The sequence below is a fragment of the Falco naumanni genome, chromosome 9, assembly GCF_017639655.2.
Source record: "Falco naumanni isolate bFalNau1 chromosome 9, bFalNau1.pat, whole genome shotgun sequence".
NCBI classification, from domain to species: Eukaryota; Metazoa; Chordata; class Aves; order Falconiformes; family Falconidae; genus Falco; species Falco naumanni.
In genome coordinates this window covers 25,157,853-25,178,510 of record NC_054062.1, presented here as the reverse complement: position 1 = coordinate 25,178,510, position 20,658 = coordinate 25,157,853, and the positions used below count along the sequence as shown (strand labels likewise).

The following is a 20,658-nucleotide window of genomic DNA, read 5'->3' as shown; positions in this document are numbered from 1 at the left end:
CGGGGCAGGTGGGCCGGGAGCGCGCAGCAGCAGGCTGGGAGCGGGAGCGGGAGCGGGGCAGGCGGGGCGGGAGCGGAACGGGGCGGAGCCGGGAGCGGAGCGGAAGCGGGAGCGGGGCAGGCGGGGCGGGAGCGGCCGCGGGGCGGGCCGGGAGCGGGAGCGAGCGGGCGGGCGGGCGGGCGGGGTGCGGCGGTGCAGGGCCGCGCCGGGCCGCCGGGGGCGCTGCGCGCGTGGGAGCGGCGGTCACGCGCGGCGCAGCAGGAAGCGGCGCGTGGCGGGCGGAGCCGCGTGGTCCCGGTGCCCCCCTCCGCCGGGCCGGGCCGGGCCATGCGGTGCGTCCTGATCGCCAGCACCGCGGCCGAGCTGCTCTTCTACTGGGCCGATGCCGCCTTCCTCCGCCGGCTGCGGCCTCCCCACGCCGGGCAGGTGGGGCGGGACGGGGCGGCGCGGGTGCGGGTGCGGGGAGGAGGTGCGCGGCCGTGCGTGGACGCTGACCCGGGAGCGTGTCCTGCAGGGCCCGGCGCTGGAGGACAGCCTCAACACCCTCTTCGCCCCCCTCATCATCTCCTGCGCCGCGCTGCTGGAGAAGCTCGCCGACACCTACACCTGCTTCGCGACCGAGCACGGGCGGCACCTCCACGTTCTGCACATGGTAGGGCCGGCACCGGGGACCGGGGACCGGGGCAGCGCGGCCGGTCCCCACCTGACCTCGCTGCCGGTTGCAGTTCGGGGACTGCCTGTACATCGCGGTGAACGGCGACGGGACGCAGAGCGAGGACGACCTACGCCGGACGCTGTTCGTGCTGCGGCGCTTGGTGGAGGCTCACTGTGGCCTCGTCACGCTTGACTCCCACCTCATCCGCAAGGAGTGAGTGGGCACGGCCGCCCGCACGGGCTGGCATGCCGGGGTGCCCGGGCAGCTGCCAGGCGATGCCTTCATGCAGCCCCGGCGGGTGGGAGTAGGTGTCTCCGAGCTGGGACCCCCCCCCTTTGCAGCAGGACACCCTGGCCGCTGGGCTGCAGCTGGGTTTTGGGGTGCCCGCCCCAGCCGGGAGGTGCCGGCTGGCTCTCGGCTCACATGCTGTGGCTCATCGCAGGCTGCGGCCGGCCGATTCGGAGCAGCGGGAGCATGTCTGGAGCCTGCTGCGGGGCCTGCTGGAGACCTACAGCCACCTGCGGGAGGAGGACCAGAGCTTTGCAGTGGAGGTACCATGCCCTGGGGTGTCCCTTGCTTTCGGGGCGTCCCAGGGCTGTGAAGCTGCTTGGAGTCCTGGGATGTGGGAAAGGCAAGGCTCTGGGCCAGAGAAGCCCAGACTTGCTGCTGGGGCTGCATGACTGGATCTGGGGAGGCTCAGCAGTCCTCCCTCCGACCTGCACCCCAGGCTGTGGAGCGGCTGATCCACCCTCAGCTGTGCGAGCAGTGCATCGAGTTCCTGGAGCGGCAGGTGGTGCAGCACATCAACACCAGCCCTGAGCGTGGCGGGGATGAGGTGGGTCATGCCTTCCTCCTGGTGCACACCAAGTTGCTCGCCTTCTACTCCAGGTACACCTGGCCCCACCACCCTCCCCAAGGCAGCCGCTCCCCCTCCCGGATGACCCTTCCCTTCTCTGGCCCACAGCCGCAATGCCAGCTCCATCCGCCCTGCAGACCTGCTCATCCTCATCCTCCTGGTGCAGGACCTCTACCCCAGCCAGAGCGCTGAGGAGGAGCTCAGTCCTCAGGTGCTCCAGAGCAGAGTATGGGGGGCAGTGGGTCGAGGTGCCCCTGTGGGGTGATGCCTTGGTGGCCAGGGCTTAATATTTTTTCCCTCGTTTCAGAAGCCTGTGGCAGGGAAGGTGCTCTCCCAGGGACCCGAGAGAAGCGAGAGCATCCCCATGAGTGGCCCTGGCTCCCATGGAACTGCAGAGAAGGACTCGGATGACCAGGTGAGGCCCTGGGATCAGGAACTGCAGGGTGGGATGTTGGCTGGGCTGCCTGCATCACTCCCATCACTGACCCAGCAGTTCTTGCTGGCAGGACACAGATGATCTCTCCATGCCTGAGGTCTACTACACACCCGAGCCCTCCCCGGGCAGGCACAGCACGGGTGAGTGCCCAGCCAGGCAGGAGCCCTGCCCCATGCCCCCCAGCCCAGCAGAGGCTCCGGGGCTGCATGGGGAGCTGGCGGGGAGGGTGACCTGCTGTGCTTCCTGCAGGCAGCGAGAGCTGGTCGGAGGGTGCTGAGATCCTTGGCACTGGGGAGGCAGATGCTGCAGATGTCCAGGTGAGCAAGGGGTCCTGGCAGTCCCTCCCAGCTCCACACCTCCTCAGCTTGTCCTGCTGCTCTTTGCAGTCTCTGGTCCTCATCACTCATCTCTTGCTGTGCTGTGGCTGTCAGTGCCCCAGGCTCTAGAACTGGGGATGTGCTCTGCATCCCCCATGGTGTACCTAACAGTGACAGCTCTGACCACCCTCTCTGAGGCATTACTTACAGTCTCCCTGTCCAGAGCTGTCAGCACAGAGGGGCTGAGGCTGCCTCAGAGCAGTCTGGTGTCTCCCTCTGCTGCCTCTGGCCTTTCTGGGTTGTTCCCTGATGGATGTCGCAGAGCCTTACGCACTCTCTGCAAGTGCTAGCCTCAGTGTAGGGCATTTACAACCTGTGTCTTTGCAAGCGGCTTCCCCTTTGCTGCTATCCCTTGGCTCAGTCGTGCCCAGTTGCAGCTTTCAGGGCATGGCTGTGTCCCTCCAGAGCATCCTGGCTTGGTGTAGGCTTCTCATCCCCACAGCGGGCTGAGCATCTCCTCTCTCTCCCCAGATGGCAGAGGACTTGCTCCAGACCTTGGGGCCTCTGGTCCCTGAAGCTTCAAACCCCAGAAGGATCTTCCTGGATGCCAACCTGCGGGAAGGTTACTGCCCCTTGCTGCCACACACCATGTACTGCCTCCCGCTCTGGCCAGGCATCTCCCTCATCCTCCTGACCAAGGTGAGCTGCCTCTAAGGTGAAGGAAGCGATGTCGGGCTGGATTCTGGCTGACTGACCTTTCCCATCCCCAGCAGGGCCCCACAACCCAGGTAGCCATCACCTTGTACCAGCTGCTAGATGGTTTCTTGGTGCTGGAGAGGAAACTCGAAGAGGGGCTGGAGGCGGGAGCCCCGCGCTCCTACCCATTCCTGGCCGAGCTGCGGCAGCGCATGGACAAATTTGTGAAGAAGCTGAGCGGGCAGGCCATCCAGGTGGGAGTGAGGATGTGAGGACCCTGTCCCCCTGGCCCTGCAGCCTGATGCTGAGCCTTGTCTCTCTCTAGTTGCAGAACAGCTGGGTGGAGTTCAAGAGCAAGATATTTTCCCGAAGTGAGCCTGGGAGCTCCCTGGAGTGAGTATGGGATGGCCAGAAAAAGTCTCCAGGGCAGGCAGGGGCCTTTCTAAGCCTGGGGGCAGATGGCTGTCCCTGCTACCCTGGGGACCCCGGGCCAAACTTGACACTGTCCCTGTCTCCCGGCTCAGGCTGCTGCAGGCAGTGGCCAACGTGAAGCGGCAGCTATGCTCTGTGTACCGCCAGCTCTTCCTGGCCTCCACCAGCCACAGCCTGTCCCAGGGACTGCGGGACCGTGCCCAGAAGCTGATGAGGTGAGTACATGGGGGTGGCCGGCATCCCCGGGGTGCTGCCCCACACCCAGCTGTGCTGGGGCTTGGGGGGTCCCAGCCCCACACTGTGCCTTTTCTCGGCAGGGAGAAGCTGCTGGACTGGCGGGACTTTCTGCTGGTGAAGAGCAGGCGCAATATCACCATGGTGTCATACCCGTCCCTGTGGCTAGGAACTCAGCCTGGCAAGGAAGGGTCCCCAAGGGGGTAGCAGAGGTGGGAGTGGGACCTTGCGTCCACAGCACTGGGCTCAAGGGGTGTGGTGGGCGAAGCAGGTTTCCCCAAAGCTCAGGGGCTGTCCTGGAAGGGCACCAAAGTTGTTGGACACCCTTAACCCACCCCACGTACCTAGAGGACTTTCCTGGCCTGGTGCACTTCATCTATGTGGACCGCACGGCTGGGCAGATGATGGCACCATCACTCAGTGTGACAGAGAAGTCCAGCTCAGAGCTGGGCAAGGCCCCCCTGGCCACCTTCATCAAGAGGAAGGTACTGCTCATGGGCCTAGGGGTGGGATGGGAGCCACAGGAGCGGGTGACAGTTGGAGGGGTTTCTGCTCAGGCCTCAAGTCCCCATTGTTCCCCAGGTCTGGTCCCTGATCACACTGGCCCGGCGGTACTTACAGAAGGGCTACACCACACTCATGCTGCAGGATGGTGACTACTGCTGCTCCTACTTCCTCTGGTTTGAGAATGAGCTGGTATGTGGGACCAGGAAGGGGCTGAGCCCTGCTCCCCAGGGAGCAGGGATGTAGGTACAGGTACAGCTCCAGCTCCTCAACGGTCCCTTCCCTGCTCATGCCTTCTACTGTCTTCTCTCCCCAGGGCTACAAGCTGGAGGTGATGGAGGTGCCAGTTCTCTCCGATGATTCTGCTCCCATTGGGATGCTGGCAGGAGACTACTACAGGTGAGCAGTCCCCAGCCATACAGTTTGGTACCAGGGCCCCCGGGCTGTGCTGGCGCAGGGGTCCCCATGCATGGTGCTGTCCTTGTTGGGCTGTCACTGCAGCATGGTATCAGTGCTGTGGTGTCACTGGGTTGCACCAGCCCATCTCCCCAGCCTGGTGCTATGGTCATGCCACTGGATGAGTGCTGTGTCCTTGCCAGGGACTTTATAGGGGGAAGGTGGTTAGAAAGGGAATGCCAGTCTGCACTGTGCCTGCTGAGCCCTGTCTTCTCCTCCCCAGGAAGCTGCTGCGTTACTACAGCAAGAACCATCAGGCAGAGGTGGTGAAGTGCTACGAGCTGCTGACTGTGCACCTGGGTATCATCCCCTCAGAGCTGGTGGTCCAGCAGGCCTGCGATTTGGCCCGGCGGCTCTGGGAGCCCTCCCGCATCCCCCTGCTCTGAGCTGTCTTCAGCCACCTCGGGGCCAGGATTAAAGTGGATGTGTGGGTGTTCCTGGCACCTGGACTGCTTCCTTGGTGTCTGTGTGCCGTCAGCTGTGCCTACAGGCAGCCACAGGCAGCCTTCTCGTCCTCCAGCCTGGCTGGGGCTGGTGCTGCCCCCCTTCCCACTCCCTGTGGGCTTTGCTGGCAGCCAGCAGCCTCTGGGGATGAGCAGAGAGTGGGGCTGAGAGGTTGTTGGCAAATCACCGTCTTGCTGAAAAGTGCGTTTCCAAAGCAGGATTTATAGCATTGGCTTGGCATCACTGCCAAGTTTTGGCCAGAAAACAAAAATGGTGTAGCCAAACTTGTGTGGAGGAATGGTCCAGGGTATGTCCCCCTTTTCCCTCATCCCCAAATGTGGGGTTCAGGGTCCTTGGGGGGTTGGCAGGCTCTGGGGAGGTGCAGCCCATCCTGCACCCCATTCCCCACATGTGGTTCCCCTGTACCAGTCAGCCACAGGGCTGAGCTCAGCTGTGAACTGGGTGAAGCTGAGGCAGCTTATGTGTTTCCCAGGCACAGCTGGGCTCTGTGCACATGCAAACCCCTCCAGGCACAGCTGGGGATGGGGCCAGCCCCAAGGGACTCTGGCAGCCACTGCCTGTCATCGCTCGTGCTGCTCACAGAGGGTGGGGATGGCAGTCTGGAGAGCACTGGACCATGGCAGAGCCTTTGCCCTGTCCTGCTTGGTTTGGGGCCAAGCTCGCTCCCAAGCTGCCTCTTTTCCCACTGCTTTCAGGGCTGTGCTTGGGGCTTTCCTGCTCGAGGAGGGCAAAGCTCCCCCTGTCCTACAGTGCTTGTTGGCTCATCACTTCAGCCACACGCCCCCAGGTTCTCCCTGGAGTGGAACGGGAGCTGAGGGGACTCTCAGGCCCCCGTCCACCTTCCCAGCACCTTCCTGGGATACAGGCTGGGGAGCAGCTGGCATCCTGCTGAGCACCAGGCAGGATCTGACCCTGGCACCTTCTCGGCGCTGGGGCTGGTCTGCCCACCTGCAAGCCCTCAGCAAAGCTCTGCCAGGCTTAGCAGCTTGCTGTTGGCAGTGCCCCTGGCAGGGCAGCACTCAGCATGCGCCCTTGGCCTGCCCAGCCTCCCTGCAAGTGCTGGGACACGGTGTCTGGCCCTGCACCAAGGCGTCCCCTGCCTTGGCCCCCCCAGCCCCTCCCCGTGCCCGGAAGCCCTGGGAAAAGTTCCACTGTGAAAGCAAAGTCCAGCTTGCTGGGTGCTGGGCAGCCATGGCTGGGCACTGTGTGGCGATGGCAGCTGGGCTCCGAGCAAGGCTGGGCATGGGCTGCCCGTCCTGCTGCCTGTGGGGCTGGCATCTGTCCCCAGGGCTGCTGGGCGCGCGGCTGGCCCATGCTGGGGCTGCAGGCCGGCTACAGCGGGAGTACGATGCAGTGGTGATTGGGGCAGGTAATACAGGGTGAGGGAGCCAGTGCTGGGCTGTGGGCAGCCGGTGGGGACCCCCAGCTGCCCTGTAGTAGCCAGGTGGGGACTACAGTGGTGCTGGGCATGTTGCAGCTCTCCAGCATGCTCCTTGTGCCAGGGAGGATGTAAGGGTCTGGCATGGCTGGGCGCATGTTGCAGCCCCTCGGTGTGCAGGGCATCTGCCTTGAGCACCTCTGTCACCTTTCTCTGCACCATTAGGGCCAGGGCTGTAGGGGCAGGAGAGGATGCTCCTAGTCACCTCTATCCCCGTGTCCAGAACCCTATTGTTTGGGTGGTTGTGGCAGCCCTGCGCCCCAGGCATGGCAGAGTGCCCTGTGCTGTAGGACTGCCCCAACACTGGGTTTGACTCATCTCCCTCTCTCCTTGCAGGGCACAACGGGCTGGTGGCAGTGAGTACCGAGAGTGGGGTGCTGCTCTCTTCTGTGTGGAGGCGGGGGATCAGGGAGGGTCTGCGCCGTGGGCAAGGGAGGGTGTTGTTGGCAGTGCCTGTGGGATTGGGGGGCTCCCACAGGGCTGTGGGGAGTGGAGCCCTCCCTGGTGATTGAGGCACTGTCGGGGCAATGAGGACATGTCCCACCTGGAGGGACGGGCAGTGTGATGTCATGCTCCCTGCAGGCTGCCTACCTACAACGGGCAGGGGTGCGCACGGCTGTGCTGGAGAAACGCCACGTGCTGGGTGGTGCAGCCGTCACGGAGGAGATCGTGCCAGGTAACACTGCACACCACCTGTCCCCCAGCCCCGGCCAGCCCTGGGCACGGACATCCCCCACCACACCACGTCTTCTAGGCTTCAAGTTCTCCCGGGCATCGTACCTGCTCAGCCTGCTGCGGCCGCAGATCTATGCTGAGCTGGAGCTGCAGGTAGGGGCACCGATCCCTCGCCAGGCTGCTGGCACCTCCTGACACGCTGGCAGGGTGAGCCCGCTGCCAGGCTGTCCCTGCAGGCTGGGTTCTACCATCCCTGTCTTGCAGCGGCACGGTCTGAGGGTGCTCCCACGGGACCCCTACTCCTTCACCCCAGTGTTGGAGAGCAGGAGACCCCCCCGCTCCCTCCTGCTGGGGCATGACATGGCCCAGACCCAGCGGCAGATTGCTCAGTTCTCTGAGAAGGATGCCCAGGTACCTCAGGGGCAGCACCCAGCACAGCAAAGCCCCCAAGGGGCTGCCCTGCCCATGGAGTGGCAGGGATGCTCCTGGGTAGGGTAGCCATTGCACCCACTATGGCACAGTACCTGTTGTCCCCTTCTGCCCCCTTTCAGGCTTACCCTGAGTATGAGGCGTTCATGGGGGGCTTGGTGTCTGCCCTTGACCCGCTGCTGGATGCCCCACCAGTGGATACCGCTGCCCTGGGGCAGGGTTCTCTGTTCCAGCGGCTCAGGGCCCTGCGAGCCCTGCAGCCCCTGCTGCGGTCAGGTACATCTGGGATGCCAGGGGACCCCAGTGGCATTGGGTGTTTGCCTGCATCTGGGGCGGGTGATGCAGAGCTGCCCCTTCCTAGGGCATAGGCTCCTCAGAAGCCTGGGCTGGCAGGCTCTGGCAGGCTTGTCCCCCTTTGTCATGCCACCTGACCCCCAAACCCAGCTAGGCACAGGCAGCCAGCCCTAGAACAGCCGTGCAGGTCTCACACCACCTCTCCATCCCCAGGGCTGGCACTGGGGCGGCAGCTGCCCCGCTATTACGAGGTGCTCACAGCCCCCATCTCCAAGGTGAGTGCCAGCAGTAGCAGCGTGTAGCCGCTGGCTGCCTCACTGCCTACCTGTGAGGATGCTGCGGCAGTCCCCCATCCCAAACCTGGTGCTCTCTTTTTCTCCTGGGCCAGATCCTGGATCAGTGGTTTGAGTCAGAGCCCCTGAAGGCAACTCTGGCTACTGATGCGGTGATTGGAGCCATGGCCAGCCCCCACACTCCCGGCAGCGGGTGAGGGTCTCTTCCACCCAGGGCTCATAGCTGCACCATTCCCCCGTGTCATCCTCCGTGCCCGCAGCTCCTTGGCTCTGCTGTGCCCCAACCCCGTTCCCTGCTCTGCTGCCTCTCCCTCCCACTGCCTGCTCAGCCTTGCCAGAGTGGCTCAGGGGTGGGGGCTAGGCAAGGGGCTGCCCCCCATCCCTGCCATGTGGCTCTCCTGAGTGGTCTCCACCTGCACCTTTGCTGTTTGGACACTTGCCCCAAGGCAGGTCAAGTTCTGGCCAGTGGGTGCTCACTGCAACTGAGCTGGGTGTCCTATGAGCTGGTGTGGTCCCATCTATGGGGGCTGTGGCACCATCCCCACTATGCCCATGCAGGGGACAGACCTGTCCCCTTGGCCAGCAGCTAACCTGGGATCCTGCCAATGCAGGTACGTGCTGTTGCACCATGTGATGGGTGAGCTGGAGGGACGGCGGGGTGCCTGGGGCTACGTGGCTGGTGGGATGGGGGCCCTGTCTCAAGCCATCGCCTGTGCGGCAGCTGCTCGGGGAGCCCACATCTTTGCTGAAAAGGTATGGGGTGTCTGGGTGCAGGCAGCTGCCTGGCTATCCTGTGGGCAGCAGGGATGCTCTTGGTGAAGTCCCATCCCCAGATGGTGTGCCATGTGGTGCTGGGCAAGGACGGGCAGGCGCAGGGCGTCCTGCTGCAGGATGGAACAGAGGTGAGGAGCAAAGTGGTGCTGTCCAATGCCTCCCCCCAGATCACCTTCCTGGAGCTTGTCCCCCAGGTATGGGGGGCATGGGGCTGCTGGGGGCTTTGCGTGGCCGTGTCCTGCCGGCCATGCTGTCTCCTCACAGCCAGACTCTGCAACGGCGTCTCCCACCTCAGGAACAGCTGCCAAAGGATTTTGTCCAGCGGATCCGGCAGACTGACACGCGGTCCCCTGTCACCAAGATCAATGGTAGGTACTGATGGGACGACCTTCACCACTGTCCCCTCTGGAAGGACACTGGTGCCAGGCTCAGCAACAGGCTGCACCCTGCTTCCCCTGTCCCCACCTCCCACACCCAGTGGCAGTGGATCGGCTGCCCAGCTTCCTGGCTGTCCCCAATGCCCGCGATGGCCGTCCCCTGCCCCACCACCAGTGCTCCATCCATCTCAACTGCGAGGGCACCCACCTTCTGCACCAGGCCTTCACTGAGGCCACCCATGGGCGCCCCTCCAGCAGGTAGGAGCCTGCACCGGCACACCCCGGTGCACTGGGGAAGGGGCAGGACAGCTGTGGTGGCTGGTGCTGGGGGAAGAAGCTTGGGGTGGCTGGGTCCCCCCCTGCCTGCCCAGCTGGTGTCTTGCTCCCCCAGGCCCATGATCGAGCTCTGCATCCCCTCAGCACTGGACCCAGGGCTGGCCCCACGGGGCTGCCATGTTGTGTCCCTCTTTACCCAGTACACCCCCTCCGTGCTGGCAGGCGGGCGGCCCTGGGATGAGCGGGCCAAAAATGCTTACGCAGACACGGGTATGTAATGCATATGCAGACATGGGCACGTAATGCACACTGGACCCAGGTACCAGGAGTGCTGGTCCCTGTCTGTGGGCAGAGCTGCCCTGGAGCTGCTCAGGGGCCAGCCACCATGTCCCCCCAGGCTGTCTGCCAGTCCCTCCGTCCCTCTCTAGTGTTTGACTGCATCGAAGCCTATGCCCCAGGGTTCAAGGCATCCGTCATTGGCAGGGACATCCTGACGCCACCAGACCTGGAGAGGATCTTCGGGCTTCCTGGTGGAGTGAGTACCATCAGGGCTCAGCTCTGAGCATCACTCTGGTGCCAGCTCTGGAAGGCACAGCCAGCTCACATAGAGCTCTTCTTGCAGAACATCTTCCATGGAGGGATGTCTCTGGACCAGCTGTACTTTGCCCGGCCAGCACCATCCTATTCGGGCTACCGGTCCCCAGTTCCTGGCTTGTACCTGTGTGGAAGTGGAGCCCACCCTGGTGAGCGGGGCTGGGAGACAGGACCCTCCTGGGGGACTGCAGGAGGAGGGCAGGGGCATGTGGAAGAGGTGCAAGGGCAGCATGGGTTGGGGGTGTCCAGTCCCCTCTCTGCTCTCGCATGAGCAGGGAGGTGGGGCAGCTCCATGGGTACAGCCCTGGGCCCCATCTCCTGGGGCTGGAGCTGCCCACCACTTCGCATTTCTTGTTTTGCAGGAGGAGGAGTGATGGGAGCAGCAGGACGCAATGCCGCCCAGGTGGCCCTCGAGGACTTCAGGCGCCTGCGATGGCAGTAGTGACAACAACTTTGCCTGTGGAGGTTTGTGGCTGTAGTGAGTCATGTTGACTCCAGGCAGAGCCCTGCCTGTCCCCCACTTCCTTCCCAGGCACGGTAGGACAGCAGCATCCCCTGGGAGCTGGGGGGTGCAGGCAGGCAGGGTCTCTTGTGCTCCCGGCTGCTACCATCACCTCGAATACGTGGCTGCTCCCAGCCCACTGCAGCCCAGCCTTGGGCAGCCATGGCAAGCCTCGCTCGGCTCCTGCCTGCACCTGTAGAAATAAACCCTGGCCGGGGCTGTGTCTTGAGCATTTTTGCTGTGGTTTTTGGCTCTTTGTGCAGCTCCCAACAGGCTAGCATGGGGGGCTGCACTGTGCCATCTGCACTGTGGCTGGTGGTGCAGCCCTGGGGGAGCTGCCAGAGGGGACAGGTATGTCCCGGAGCAGTGAATGGGACCTCTCCTCCGCTTACTGATGTGGGGCTATTTGGCTGGAGCCACCCAGCTCTGGGCTGGCCAGGACCGCCCCAAGGTGCCTGGAACAAGCAGGGAACCGAGGAGCTGCTCAAGAGCTGGAGCCCCCCGCTGTCCTCTGTCTCCATGGCCCTCAGCAGCAGTGTGTCCAGCAGCTCGGGGACTGCAGGAGCCAGGTCCCCACAGCTGCCCCCTGTGCCCTGCACACACACACCCCACTCCCACCCCCCCATTCCTGCCAGGACCTGCCAGCACACGTTCAGGCCCCATCTCTCCATCCCCAGGGCAGATGCTCCGTGCAGCCCTGCAGCTCTCGCTGGCCACCCGTCAGCCGGTGGCGGGCCCGGGGTGTGCCCCTCGCCCGGGCTGCTGCCGGCAGCCGCTTGCTGCAGATTACAGAGCTCACATCCTCTCCCTGCCCTCTTCCTCCCCCAGACAATGCTCCCGATTCAGCTGCCCGCCTCGCCTCCCGCCGGGCCCTAAATACGGTGCTGCCAGGCTGAGCTGTTGCACCTGAGCTGGCTGAATCAATATTGACCAGCCAGGAATAGTCCCGCAGCCCTCTGAGAATAGCCCCGCACGCCCACCCTGCTGCCCACAGCTTCCCGCGCACGGGGCTGCCCTGCTGCCAGCAGTGATATTTTTAGACTGGTTTTGCTGGCTGCCTGGGTTGCAGGTGCTGGCACCCCCTGAGCCCCGAGGGGGATGACGACGAGAGCGGACACCTCCAGTCTGCCAGGGTCACACTGAGCGGCAGGACACTGTGGCTCCACTGCTGCAGGTTGAGGATGGCAGGTCCCAGGTGTGGGAGAGCCCACTGGACTTTCCCCTGCCCCCGCTGCCCACTTGCTGCCCCCAGGAGCAGAGGCAGAGCTGGGAGTGGGACCCAGCACCTGCCTGCCCTGCACCCCTGCCAGCTTCTGCCATGGGAGGGTTCAGGGGGCACTCGTAGCCTCACACTCGGGTAATTTAAGTCCAAAAACGTCGAGGCACAAGTGAGTCATGGGATTTGCTGCCTGTCCCAGACCTGCCCTTCCCCAGGGCTTTCTGTGGTCCCCATGTTGGGGCTGGCCAGGGACCCCACCGCAGGAGAGGCTCCAGCATGTGCCCTGAGCCCAGCTGGAGCATAGAGCTGGGACGAGGGTGCCCTGTAAGGGGGTCCCAGGGCCATGCACTCCTGCATGCTCAGGGGTGCTAGAGGCTCCCATGGGACGTGGCGATGAGCTCACGGGCTATTCCCGGCCGTGTTGATCCTGGCTCCTCCCGGCAGGAACCAGCTGCTTTGACTCTAAACAAACAGCCCGGTGGCCACCGGCACATTCCTGGCCGGCTCCTGGCCACGGCGAGGGCACAGGGCTTCCTGTTTATCCATGTCCCACGGCGTGGCACGGCGGGGTGTGTGGGCAGTGGGGTGCCCCGGGGACTGGCAGCACCCCAAGCCAGAGGTTGCTCCTGGGGCAGGTCGAGGGGAGGGCATCCCCCATCTCCACATCCCACGGAGGAGGGCTGTGCCCAGGGACCCCTGTAGCTAGCCTGGCTCAGGGGTGACCTAGGTGATGCCCCAAGATCCAGGACGACCCTGTTCTGGGCTCCCAGAGCCATCCCACCTCCTCCCTGATCAATGTGCCCCCCAAGTCCTGGCCACATTGCAGCACCCCCAGGTACCCCATGCCTCCATACCCACTTGAGCTGCTGTGTGAGGTGGGAAGGGGTGAGGGGTGTCCTTTTGAGGTGCCCCCGGTGTGGCAGTTCGTCACCCCCAGAAAACACGTGCTGTGCCTGGCTGGGGGCCATCCCCATGGTGCGGCAGCGCTGGAGGCAGGGGACAAACCTGACTGAGGGTATTGAGTTCATTCTGAGTGGGGGTCCAGGCTCACGGCATGTGGGGGCTATCCCAGAGGTGCTGGGGTTATCCCAGAGGTGCTTGGACCTCCCAAGCTGGGGGGGAGAGGGAGGGGCAGGTTCGCCCCAGGGTGGCAGAGGAAGACGAGGCGAGGGGCAGGCACGGTGCAGGGCTGGGCTCCAGGCACGGTGCGGGGGGGAGCCGGGGCTGGGCTGGGCAGCATGGGCCCCCACCCGGGGCAGCCCACTCCGCTGCACCATAAAAGCAGCGGCAGGCGGTGCTCGGCAGCAGGAGAGCTGCTGGAGGCCAGCGTGAGCCAGCACCGCGTCCCTCACCACTGCCCGCCCCACGCTGCTGCCTGTCCTGCACCGTCACCCCTGCCAGGGTGAGTGCTGGGGATGGCCCTGGGCTGGGGGGGTCTGGGCACCTGGAGTGGGAGGCAGCAACCCCACGAGTGCTCTGCGTGGGGATGCAGGGGGAGACACGGGGTGATGTGGGACAAGGGCTGTGTGCAGGGTGAGGAGGGGACCCCGGTGTCCAGTGGCAGGTTTCAGGTGGGGGGTAAATGTGGGATCTATCGGACTCCCACCAGCGGCCCCAGGCGTGGGGCAGAGCAGTGTCCGTGGGGCTGCCCATGGCGGTTGGCAGCCAGGGCTGAGCACGGGGCTGTGGGTGCCTGGGGGGGCTGTGTCAGAGCTGGGTCACCCTGGCAAGGGGCAGGTGGATGTGGGGCTGGGGCTGAGCCCCGGGATGGCAGATGCTGCAAGCTGTGCATGGCAGGGACCAGCTCCTGCATCCCCCGCAGCACGGGGACAGGGATGTCACCGCTGTGCAAGGGGGCACGATAGCCCTCCACCGTCGCCCAGCTCCTGGGGCACAGGGGAGGCTGCAGCAGCACTCGCCACCCTGCCAGGGTCCCCAAGGGCTCAGTGTTGGGCTGTCCCCAGGAATCCAACTCCCAGAACCACGATGGTGACACCAGCCGGCACAAGCCCCATCCTGCTGCTACTGGTGCTGCTGCTGTGCTGGATGGCCCCCAGCGGGCAGGACCCAGCCCCGGTGCAGCTGCGGCTGGCAGGGCCACGGGGACCGGCCGGGGAGGGCCGGCTGGAGGTGCTGTACCAGGGCCGCTGGGGCACCATCTGCGACGATGGCTTTGACTTCCACGCGGCCACCGTCGCCTGCCGGCAGCTGGGCTACACCACGGCTATCACCTGGACCCACAGTGCCACCTACGGCCGAGGGGAAGGTAGGGGGCAGCTGGGGAATGAGGGGGCAGGGGGTCCCAGCGAGGGCAGCGTGCTGGGTGAGCCCGTGCGGGGGGGCTGTGGGTGCGGGCAGCCTGTGAGGGGCACTGGATGGGGCCTGTGGTGCTGGGGAGGGAAATGGAGACCCCCCCAGTGGTGACCCCCAGCCCTGTGTACGTGTCCCCAGGCCCCATCTGGCTGGACAATGTGCGGTGTGGGGGCAGCGAGGGCTCCCTGGCAGAGTGCGTCCACAATGGCTGGGGCACCAGCGACTGCCACCACGGCGAGGACGCTGGTGTGGTGTGCTCAGGACAGCGCCTGCCCGGCAGCCCCCCCCCAGGCCACCACCTCTGGTCACCTGGGAGAGGTGAGTTGGGGGCCATGGGGTTCCCGTGTGCCCAGCAGGGTACACCAGGGGGACTGGAGCACATCCCTCTGACCTTTCCCCTTGTCCCCATCCTGAACAACCTGCCCATGATGCTGGAGTCCACATGCCCACCCCTGTGCCCACTGCGGCAGGTGCCAAGGCTGAGCCTGGAGGAGGTGCGGCTCAAGCCCATCCTGGCGCGGGCCAAGGTGAGCATGCCGGTGACGGAGGGTGCCGTGGAAGTGAAGCACAACGGGCGCTGGAGGCAGGTGTGCGACGCTGGCTGGACCAGGAATAACAGCCGTGTTGTCTGCGGGATGCTGGGCTTCCCCCAGGAGAAGCACATCAACACCAGCTTCTATCGGTAGGGATGCAGGAGACCTGCATTGCAGCTGTGGGGCTCATGGGGCAGGGTGCCTGGCTGGACACTCCGTAAGGGCGGGAGACTGAGGGGTTGGGTGGGTGTGCAGGGTGCTGGTGCGGCCTGGCCATGCCTGCGTCCCCTTCTTGGGGCCTCAGTGAGGGGCAGGACTGGGCTTGGCAGCAGCCAGGGGACTGTGGGGAAGGTCACCAGCTGTGGCTGGCAAAGCATGGGTGGAAGGAGAGGAGAGGCAAGTAGTCCTTTGCTCCTCCGCCCCCACCTCAGGCTGGGGCTATAAATACAGCCCATAATGAGTCCCTGCCGATGCCAGGAGTCCTACAGTCCCGCCAGGACACATGACATAGCTGGGCTTGACATGGTAATTGCCAGTGGGGAGAGGACCTTTCCTCACCCTGCCATGCTGTGGGAGGACCCCATGGCTCCAGGTCCTGCCACGGGGTGCTGGGGAGGGAAGAGATGATGTGGTGGTGGGGTCTGAAGACCTGAAGGGTTGGCATGGGCCCCACCAACCTCCCAGCTCTGTACACCTGCAGGAAGCTCTGGAACATGAAGCTGAAGGACCCCAACTCCAGGTAGGGCTCAGCTCTGGGCAGGGTGGGTAGGGGCACCCTGGTCAGACACCCAGCACAGGTGTTGGGTGGGGGAGAGTCTCTGGTGCCCGAGCTGACACTGGCCTCTGCTCCTCTCCCTTGGCAGCCTGAAGACACTCAGCCAGAAGAACAGCTTCTGGGTCCACAGGGTGCGGTGCCAGGGCACAGAGTCCCACCTGGCCAGTTGCCCCACACAGGTGGCCCCGCTGGCCCCCCGCCAGCACGCCTGCCCCCGTGGCATGCACGCCATTGTCAGCTGCCTCCCCGGCCGTGCCTTCCAGAAGGGCACAGGCAAGGGCAGGAGCAAGACCTCCCCGGGAAAGGTGAGCCCCAGCACAGCCCCACACCCCGTCCCGTGCTTGCACTGGTGCCTGTGGTGCAGGTGGGTGGCCGTGCCCTGGGAACGCTGACTGGCTGCCCCCCGTGCCCAGGCGCTCCCGGTGCGGCTGCGAGCAGGCACCCATGCAGGCGAGGGCCGGGTGGAGGTGCTGCGCCATGGGCAGTGGGGCACCGTGTGTGACAAGCAGTGGGACCTGGCCGCAGCCAGCGTGGTGTGCCGGCAGCTGGGCTACGGGACGGCAAAGCAGGCCCTAGTGGGAGCCCAGATGGGCCAAGGTGAGGTGGGCGGCATGGCAGGGACTCGGGGTGCCACTGAGTTTGGAGTGGCACGATGGGGAAAACCCCCGGTATACCGGGTGCTGCCAGAGCATCCTGGGATGTCCAGGCAGCTGCAGCCCGCCCTGGGATGAGGCTGCCCTGGCTGCTCCTGCCGCGCGCAGCCCCGTTCCCATAGGGAACACCCAGACTGGGGGAAGGAAGGTGGGGGTCCTCCCTGCTCCAGGATGGACACAGAGCAGGGGATGCTGACCATTTCTCTTCTTCAGGCCTGGGGCCCATCCACATGAGCGAGGTACGGTGCACTGGCCATGAGCGCTCCCTGGGTGAGTGCCGCTTCCAGGAGGCTGAGCAAAGTGGGTGCCAGCATGAGGCTGATGCTGCTGTCCGCTGCAACGTGCCCCACATGGACTTCCAGAGGCAGGTGAGCCCCTGTCTCCTCCCCAGGGCCTGTGGAGCTCCGGCCCTATTGCACAGCCCCTGCCCCGCAAGCTCTGTGCCCAACTTGGATGTTCAGAGCAGCCCTGGGGTGGCCCAGAGGACAGAGGGACACAGCAGCATGCTGATAGGGATCTGCAGGATGAGCCAGTGGCAAAAGTGTTCTTGTGATGACAAAGAGGAAGGTGGGGCAGATGTTCAGCTGGATGCATGGAGCTGTCTGCTCCATTGCAGCGCTGGGTGGGAGTGCTGGGGGGTCTGCCCCATGCTCTGTCTCAGCCTCTCTTTGCCTGCAGGTGCGGCTGGCTGGGGGCCGCAGCCCCGAGGAGGGTGTGGTGGAGGTGCTGGTGCTGGTGCAGGGGCAGCTGCAGTGGGGCTCAGTGTGTGGTGCCCAGTGGGGACTGAACGAGGCCATGGTCGTCTGCAGGCAGCTAGGGCTGGGCTTTGCCAGCCATGCCCTCCAGGTGAGCAGGGTCCCAGCCTGCGACTGTAAGGGGTCCTACGGGATGTGTGGTGTGGGCATGGGGTGGCCAGGGGCTCTGGGATGGGGCAGCCTGGAGGGACAAGCCGTGGTGGCAGTGCGGGGGGGAAGGGAGTGGGCAGGGGAGGCGGGGTGGGTGCTGGCAGGGGGTGCGAGGGCTGGTCCAAGTGCTGTGCTCCTCCTCTGCCCAGGAGACGTGGTACTGGGCAGGCAGCCCCGATGCCACCCAGGTGGTGATGAGCGGGGTGCGCTGTGCCGGCACTGAGCTGGCCCTCCAGCAGTGCCAGCGCCACGGCCCCGTCCACTGCCCCAGCGGCGGGGGACGCTTCTCAGCAGGGGTCACCTGCACCACCCGTGAGTACCAGGAGCCCAAGGGGTACCACTGGGAGAGGGATCCCAGTTCTCTTGGCACAGATAGCAGGGGGAGCTATGTGGGGTGGGGATCACCTGCTGATCCCCTCCATGCCAGACGCCCCGGACCTAGTGATGAATGCCCAGCTGGTGCAGGAGACAGCCTACCTGGAGGACCGGCCACTGGAGCTGCTGTACTGCGCCCACGAGGAGCGCTGCCTCTCCCGCTCCGCCGACCACATGCACTGGCCCTACGGCCACCGCCGCCTCCTCCGCTTCTCCTCCCAGATCCACAACCTGGGCAGAGCTGATTTCCGACCCAAGATGGGGCGCCACGCCTGGACCTGGCACCAGTGCCACCGGTGAGTGGCCCGTGGGCAGGGGCTGGCAGGGAGCTGCCCCTTCCCCAGGTCAGGCAGGGCATGGTGGCACCCATCCTGCAGAAACTGGCCCGCCTGGGGTAATTAGTGGTGTCCACGCTGGCACTGTCATTATGGCTTTATTTGGCTTCAAGGCTGTAATTTGCTCAGAGCCTCTGGGTGCTGCCCGCTCCCAGCTGGGCTGCCACATGGTCCCCAGCCAGGCGCTGGCCCTGTGCTCAGCCCCTGTCCCCACAGGCACTTCCACAGCATTGAGGTCTTCACCCACTATGACCTGCTGACACTCAACGGCTCCAAGGTGGCCGAAGGGCACAAAGCCAGCTTTTGCCTGGAGGACACCAACTGCCCTGCAGGTAGGTGTCAGCAGCAGAGCTGCCAGTGAACCTCCCACCCTGGTCCCCGAGGGGGGCTCTGCCTGCGCCCTCCCTCATCTCCCCTCCCTCCCACAGGGCTGCAGAGACGCTTCGCCTGCGCCAACTTTGGGGAGCAGGGAGTGAGCGTGGGGTGCTGGGACACCTACCGCCATGACATCGACTGCCAGTGGATTGACATCACCGATGTGCTGCCGGGCAGCTACACCTTCCAGGTACGGGGGACGGAGAGGTGGGGCACACCGAGCCATCAGAGCTCAGGGCTGGGGGACACACTTCATGGGCACCCCTCACCCTGCACATTGGGGTGCTTCTGTGTGCGTGCCACAGCCCTGCCTGGAGAAGGCATGGCAGCAGTGCCCCCAGCCCTGCCTCTTGCCCTCCCCAGGTGGTTGTGAACCCCAAGCATGAGGTGGCTGAGTCAGACTTCTCCAACAATGTGATGCGGTGCCAGTGCAAGTACGACGGGCAACGCATCTGGATGCACGGCTGCCACACGAGTACGGAGGGATGGGAGCATACGGGGCAGGGCAGGGGGAAGTGATGGGGCTGGACGTGCCGCAGGTCCTGTGTCCTCACACACACCCCCACACACTGTCGCTCTCCCCAGGTGATGCCTATGGTGCAGATGTGGTGAGCGATCTGGAGCGACGGGAGCGCCTGGCCAACAACCTTGTGTGACCCCCCAGCATCAGCACACTCCCAGCAGCATGGTGGGACAGCCTGCCTCCTGTGCCCCAGCCCCTGCACTCCGGCAGCACCAGACTGAGCTCAGGGACTCAAAGACTTTTGTATTTATTGATGCTGCCGCAGAGGACGGAGATGAGCACCAGGGCCAGCAGGGAGTGCCCAGGGGTGCCCAGCCCCGTGCTGCCAACGGGACCTGTGAGAGGGGCCCAGGTACCACAGCAGCGCCCACCTGTGTGGCTCTGGTGCCCCCCAGGATGACTACCTCAGCCTGCCTGGCCCCCTCTGCCCCAGCAGACTCAGGACAGGCCCCAGCCACTGCCACCTGTACACCAGTCCTGTCCTCAATAAAGATGCTGTGCAATGGGAGTCAGGTGCTGTGCTATGGGAGGGGGGGTACCCCCTTATCAACGACAACATCCCCTGCTCTCTTCCCCACCAGGATCATGAAGTCAGTCCCCAGCTGGGACTGACCCTGGTCTAGGCAATGTGGCCCCAGCCAGGCAGTGTCCCCCCTTTGCCACCAGCCCCCCAGCTGCCTGGATGTGGGCAGTGCCAAGTGGCTCTGGCTTGCCACCAGCAGTCCCCACTGGTCAGGGCACCCTGTCCCTGAACTGGTTGACCCTGTGCACATAAAGGGACCCAGCCAGCTCTGTGGCAGCATGGGCCGGCAGCCAGCCCACCAGCCACCACGGCTGCAGCCGTGGTGCTGGGCTTTCCAGGCTGCCCTGGCAGTTCCTCAGCTCTGGGAGCAGCGATGGGGCTGCTCTGCCCTCGAAGCCCTTGCTCCTGGGCACAGGGTAGAAACACCGTGCCCTTGCTCTCTGTATTTCCTTCCTCCTGTGGTTTCTAGCTTTTTTTTTTTTCAGTAAAGGCAAATAAATGGGAATGCCACCAACCCACGCTCTGTACTGCCTAGCTCCCCATGAGCCAGCTATCAGGCGGTGCCACCCCTCTCCTTGCACACCTATGCCTGTCCCTGCCTCGCTTGCAGGCACCAGCCTGGGGTGGGGGGCTGCCAGCACCTACGTCGGCACAGGACAGGACAGGCTGCACCCACACGTCATGGTCCCTGCACATGAACGAGCCGCTGGGGACAGTGGTGACACACTGGGGTGGCCTGAGGCTGTGGCAAGAGACAGTGTCAGCACAGGCTCGCTCCGCCCAGAGTTGGGGTTCAAGGGATGCCGGATGGCTGGGAAGATGCCTTCCACATGAGAGCAGCCTCACGCCCTGAAATTTCCACCAGCCAAGCTTCGAGCAGCTGGGCACAGTGGCTGAGATGGCTCCCAGCTGGCAGCACCACCGGCACAGGGGCAGGCAGCCACCACCACAGGGTCATGACCAGCTCCACTGCCACCAAGCTGGGGGACAGCCAGAGGACACAGGACAGGCACACAAGCCCTTCAACACAGACTGGTGCACCACAGTCACAACCCAAAACATGCAAACCGCTGGTAGGGGTGGCAGAAAAGCATCATCCCCATCCTTACCTGCTGTGAAGGGCAGGGAAGCCCCACAAACCATGGCCCCAAGAGTTTGGGGAGGGCTACAGGGTGGGAGTGCTGGGACACACAGGGTTGTTTTTCAGGTGCTGAGAGACGATGCAAAGCAAAGGAGCCACAGGAAGGTCCCAGCCACCCACCCACGTCCCTGCCCTGAGGACGGGCAGGAAGCCCCCAGCCCGCCAGGGCCAGCAGTGCAGCCACATCACAGCCCCGCACAGGGCTGGGAACGCAGCCCTGCCCACACGCCAACAAGGGCCCCGCTGTCTGGGGCCACAGCTGCTCCGCGGAAGTAAACAGGGTCC

The 20,658-nt window shown here is 64.7% G+C and overlaps 3 protein-coding genes across 10 annotated transcripts; all 3 read left to right on the top strand.

The window, feature by feature from the left end:
- The first annotated feature begins 238 nt into the window (after nt 1–238).
- Nucleotides 239–5,029, top strand: HPS1 (HPS1 biogenesis of lysosomal organelles complex 3 subunit 1). 5 transcript variants are annotated; one of them, XM_040607294.1, is made up of 18 exons: nt 239–426; nt 515–652; nt 726–868; nt 1,098–1,206; nt 1,383–1,543; nt 1,620–1,722; nt 1,822–1,926; nt 2,018–2,087; nt 2,197–2,264; nt 2,796–2,963; nt 3,035–3,214; nt 3,286–3,353; nt 3,485–3,607; nt 3,710–3,775; nt 3,967–4,111; nt 4,209–4,322; nt 4,447–4,529; nt 4,810–5,029. In XM_040607294.1, exons 1-18 carry the CDS (start codon nt 328–330, stop codon nt 4,970–4,972), a joined length of 2,106 nt encoding a protein of 701 aa, XP_040463228.1. In that variant the 5' UTR covers nt 239–327; the 3' UTR covers nt 4,973–5,029. The 5 variants fall into 5 exon arrangements, with proteins under 5 accessions (XP_040463228.1, XP_040463230.1, XP_040463229.1 ...); XM_040607295.1 differs by having other exon boundaries at nt 240–426; nt 3,038–3,214; XM_040607293.1 differs by having other exon boundaries at nt 240–426; nt 1,819–1,926; nt 3,038–3,214.
- A 106-nt stretch (nt 5,030–5,135) lies between these two features.
- On the top strand, nt 5,136–10,935 carry PYROXD2 (pyridine nucleotide-disulphide oxidoreductase domain 2). Of its 4 annotated transcripts, none has more exons than XM_040607289.1 (16): nt 5,136–6,420; nt 6,826–6,845; nt 7,072–7,165; nt 7,244–7,317; nt 7,429–7,575; nt 7,716–7,869; nt 8,101–8,162; nt 8,276–8,373; nt 8,792–8,933; nt 9,014–9,148; nt 9,250–9,322; nt 9,433–9,589; nt 9,723–9,877; nt 10,036–10,142; nt 10,230–10,350; nt 10,564–10,935. In XM_040607289.1, exons 1-16 carry the CDS (start codon nt 5,328–5,330, stop codon nt 10,641–10,643), a joined length of 2,712 nt encoding a protein of 903 aa, XP_040463223.1. In that variant the 5' UTR covers nt 5,136–5,327; the 3' UTR covers nt 10,644–10,935. The 4 variants fall into 4 exon arrangements, with proteins under 4 accessions (XP_040463223.1, XP_040463222.1, XP_040463224.1 ...); XM_040607288.1 differs by having other exon boundaries at nt 9,002–9,148; XM_040607290.1 differs by lacking the exon at nt 7,429–7,575 and having other exon boundaries at nt 9,002–9,148.
- Nucleotides 10,936–13,899: 2,964 nt separating this feature from the next.
- LOXL4 (lysyl oxidase like 4) lies at nt 13,900–19,217 on the top strand. The gene is made up of 14 exons (XM_040606750.1): nt 13,900–14,188; nt 14,374–14,572; nt 14,714–14,917; nt 15,469–15,507; nt 15,632–15,863; nt 15,957–16,140; nt 16,410–16,564; nt 16,875–17,042; nt 17,251–17,413; nt 17,529–17,772; nt 18,028–18,143; nt 18,240–18,376; nt 18,550–18,661; nt 18,772–19,217. Exons 1-14 carry the CDS (start codon nt 13,909–13,911, stop codon nt 18,840–18,842), a joined length of 2,304 nt encoding a protein of 767 aa, XP_040462684.1. The 5' UTR covers nt 13,900–13,908; the 3' UTR covers nt 18,843–19,217.
- The last annotated feature ends 1,441 nt before the right edge of the window (nt 19,218–20,658 follow it).